General features: G+C 33.6%; 3 protein-coding genes and 1 pseudogene across 4 annotated transcripts, besides 1 other annotated feature; 1 reads left to right on the top strand and 3 right to left on the bottom strand.

The window, feature by feature from the left end:
* Nucleotide 1: 1 nt before the first annotated feature.
* Nucleotides 2-4123: a mobile genetic element.
* Nucleotides 408-755, top strand: TVAGG3_1061800 (uncharacterized protein; the record flags this gene model as incomplete). Its single annotated transcript, XM_051256031.1, has 1 exon — nt 408-755. The coding sequence occupies one exon, from the start codon at nt 408-410 to the stop codon at nt 753-755; it is 348 nt and encodes a 115-aa protein (XP_051076753.1).
* On the bottom strand, nt 899-1984 carry TVAGG3_1061790 (integrase core domain containing protein family; the record flags this gene model as incomplete). Its single annotated transcript, XM_051256030.1, has 1 exon — nt 899-1984. The coding sequence occupies one exon, from the start codon at nt 1982-1984 to the stop codon at nt 899-901; it is 1086 nt and encodes a 361-aa protein (XP_051076752.1).
* On the bottom strand, nt 2004-2276 carry TVAGG3_1061780 (ATP binding; the record flags this gene model as incomplete). The annotated part of the gene is made up of 1 exon (XM_051256029.1): nt 2004-2276. The coding sequence occupies one exon, from the start codon at nt 2274-2276 to the stop codon at nt 2004-2006; it is 273 nt and encodes a 90-aa protein (XP_051076751.1).
* On the bottom strand, nt 2384-3238 carry TVAGG3_1061770 (annotated as a pseudogene). The gene has a single exon. A coding segment is annotated over exon 1 (855 nt).

Genomic DNA, 4123 nt, shown 5'->3' with positions numbered 1-4123 from the left:
AAACGACTATGCAGACTTAAAGAAAGAAGCAGAAAAGCCAGCAGAAAATAAAATGGACATGTTAGCATTTCTGAACAAAAACTATCCAACTGCTGACGATTTCCTTCTATCTGACGTCAAGAAGAAATATAAAGAAACTTTCGGCATTGTTAAAACTTTTGACATACTGACAGAAGAAATAGAAGCTACGAAATTGTTTAGGATTTCAAATATACATCGTACAATTCATGTAAAACGCTTGTGAAAAACTGGGGTGAGAAAACAGGTGAGAAAACGGGTGACATCTCACCTCTTCACCTATAATATATTTTTGCTTTAATTAAATGCTTTCCGGAAACGTCGATGAAAATCATATGGACAAATTATATGAAAAAATTAATAATGATTACCCCTCATTAACCAGGGAAATGACGGATTCTATAGTTCGTAAATTCGATGAAATACAGGATATGTGGTTCGACAGATTCGACATGAACGATAAGGAAAAGAGAAAGAACGATAACAATTTACTTACTAAAAGAATCCTAAAATCTAAAATAGGTGAAGCTTCAACATTTAACACAGTACATAACTTTTACACCGCTGTTTATATTTTCAATAATTTATTTAACGATGAACGAGAAAGAAAAAGTATGTTTAACGGAAGAAATGAATATGATTTTATCCTTTGTGCTGTTCGGGATGTTGACATGAAACTAAAGAAAATATTCTTATTACAAGATGACACGGTTGAAGATGAAGTCAATGAGTTTTAAATCGTGATTTAAATGAAATTGATGAAGTTATGACCGAATGTTATAAAAAGTTCAAGAGGTGAGAAAACAGGTGAGAAAACAGGTGACATCTCACCTCTTCACCTAAATTATATTTTTGTCTGATTTACATCCAACGAAAAAGTTTAGAAGAATTTTCTTATTCTTTCTGGCATGTTTTTATCTTTCCAGTACTCCCGCTCTAATGGTCCCAGATGAGTTGGTTTAGATTCTCTCAAGTTCTTAGATGGTATAACATCTTCAACGCCTCCTTCATATCTTACTTTATAAGTGTCATCGTTTGTGTTATAGTCAAGTATTTCAATAACCACTCCTCGCTTTGCTTCGTCAATGGTTTCAGCAAGTTTGCCATTACTACTTTCGACTAATTTATGTCGAGGATAAAATGCTATGGAGTCGTCAGCAGCTTTTATAAGATATCCATTACCTTGCGTAGAGTCTACGATATAATAATTTCGACTTAACCTTAAACGTTTCTTTGTCAACGGTTTGTCGTCAAGAACTACACGAACTTTTGTACCAGGAATGAGGGTAAATTGTTTTGAATTTCTGATATTTTGTGTTTGGCTTCGTTTCTTTTGTATATACTTTTCTTCTTGTTGTTGTGTCATTGAATTTGGTGTATGTCCTGTTGTAGAATGTGTTGAGGAATTATATACTTCGAGAAAATGTTTCATTGTTTCTTCGGTAAAGTCTCGCTCTTGATTTAAATCTCTGAGAGTCCTTATGAAGCGGTTTATGATGCCGAGTATGTTATGGTTATGGTCTTCAGTAGTGTAGTGAGTTATGTTATGCTTAATGAGAAAATCTGTGATTTCGTTGCTGAGGTATGCACCGTCTTGGTCTGATGTTAAAATACTTGGGCTATGTTCTGCTACAAACTTTTGTAAAACTCTTAACACTTCACGAGTTCCTTTATTTTTCATTGGATATGCATATGCTTTACGAGTGTTAACATTTATGAAGATGAGGAATGGTTTATGACCTCCTTTTCTGCTTTGAATGAGAGTGTCAAATTGGTATGCGTCAGGAGTGTTGGAGTAAATTGGTAAAAAGTAGTCGTAAGGGTTTATTTTTGTTTGATGTACAACATTTTTGTCAAAGAACCTTTTCACTTCAGCTCTGTTAGTAAATCCCCAACTCTTTGCAGCTTCATTGAACTTCTTAAATGACCTCCATGGATGTTGTTCGAATACTTCTTTCAAGCTCATTTATGTAAAAATAAAGATTTTAACCAACTCGTATCCAAGCGTGCATTGTTATATAAGGAGGCATATAATCTTTTCCATTACCTGCTGGGTCTGTAATACCAGCTACAACATGTGTATGATTTCCTGCAGTTCCACAGAAAATACCTGTGCTAACATCTTTGGGGTCAGTTGTGATATCATATCTGTTCATTCCCTGTCTATTCGAACCCGCTGCAAGATTTATATAACCTCTTTTTGTTATTGAATGTGAATGGTTTCCTTCCACAGATGTTCTTCCACTGAACCTATGCATATGTGAAGGAAGGTTTTCAATACCTATTTTCTTTGAACCTCCCATCTTCATTGACTGCGTATTAGTGTAGAATGGAAAACTGTCAACTATTTCATACCATCTACCACCAAATAAAGTGTTTGGATTTATTGGATTCATAGACGTATAAACAGCTCCTATAGGATATATTAAATCATATATGCTCATAACTCTATAAACATATTCTAAAGAACTTATGTCATTAAATACCATTTGGAATGTATCTCCCGGATGAAATGTTGCATTTGTTCCACTTTTATAATGTAATGTTAGTTCAATAGAATTATCCAAGAAAAATTCAAAAGTATCTGGTTGAAGACCTCTAACAAATTCAAATGGAGTTGCTGGTTCACCATTTATAATTTCTGTTGTAAATGTCATTGTATCTGGTTTCGAAAATTTCTTTGTTAGTTCTGCATCCACATAAGTTTTATCTGCTTTCTTATCTAACATTGCTGGTAGTTCATATGCTTCAAAGTTTCTGGCATGATCTTCGGTATTCCTGCAACTCTTATCTAAATTGTTAAGAGTATCTTTTACGCTTGTACTTGGATTTCTAATGGTGCACTTGAACCAAGGTCAAAGTTCAATATTATGTTCGTCTGCTCTAACAGTAGTGAAGGATTTATGTGTATGGTTCTTGTCTGCTTTCTTGTCATATAAATCTTGAGCAGTGAATTTAATATTATGTTCATCCTTCATGACATAAACATCTTTACATCTAATGTTTCTCATCGTCGTTATGTCGTCATCCGATGTTAAACCTTGTGGAAAGTTAGGAGGTTTACAATATAATGCATCCACCACTTTCCAACCGTTCCTTCAATACTTTCTATAGCAACAGTTGTGAAGGATTTATGTGTATGGTTCTTGTCTGCTTTCTTATCTAACATTGCTGGTAGTTCATGTGCTTCAAAGTTTCTGGCATGACCTTCAATGTTCCTGCAACTGTTATCTAAACTGTTAAGAGTATCTTTTACGCTTGTACTTGGATTTTCTAATGGTGCACTTGAACCAAGGTCAAAGTTCAATATTATGTCGTCTGCTCTAACAGTAGTGAAGGATTTATGTGTATGGTTCTTGTCAGCTTTACTGTCTAAAGAAGTTTGAAGTTCATTTATATCGGAGATGTTGTGTTTATGAGATTTCAAAACTTTGTTCGTTGCGTCAAGTTCAACTTTGTCAGCTTTACTTTTAATAGCATCTTCAAACGTTATTTTTGCCTTAACTCTTAACATAAATCTTGGTTCAACTAATACACCATTAACAGAGAAAGTAGAGGCATAAATTTCATCGTTATAACTAAATGCTTCTGGTGCTTTACCTGTGTCATACTGTACAGTACAGCTTATGTCATAACCTTTAGCACGAATGTATTTATATCTTCTTTCATTAACATTTTTTGTCTTCGCTTCATCACTTCGTGTTAAATATCCATGGTAGTCCGTTATAATCTGTTCGTCTGAAGTTATATAATGAACGTGGTTTTTATCTGCTTTTTCGGCTAATTTCTCATTAACATCATTCACTTCTAATTCAACTCTTCCGCCAGAACTCTTATTATCATTAATCTTTTTCATTAATTCGGTAATTACGTCATAAAGACTATATTCTGTTTTCGGTTTTGTAAATAATGAGTCAAAATTTCTTTTCATCATTACATCGCTGACATTAATGATATCACCAATTCCTTTTTCATTTATTCTCTTCATTAATTCTGCAATAATGACGAATATATAATCTGTTAATTTATTCTCTTCATCGAGGGTTATAGAATGTTTTGAAATTGAATCATTAACTCCTCTAAATAAATCAATAACTTCAGGATA

Source organism: Trichomonas vaginalis, assembly GCF_026262505.1.
Source record: "Trichomonas vaginalis G3 chromosome Unknown ctg_6, whole genome shotgun sequence".
NCBI lineage: Eukaryota > Parabasalia > Trichomonadida > Trichomonadidae > Trichomonas > Trichomonas vaginalis.
This window is presented reverse-complemented; position numbering and strand designations above follow the sequence as displayed.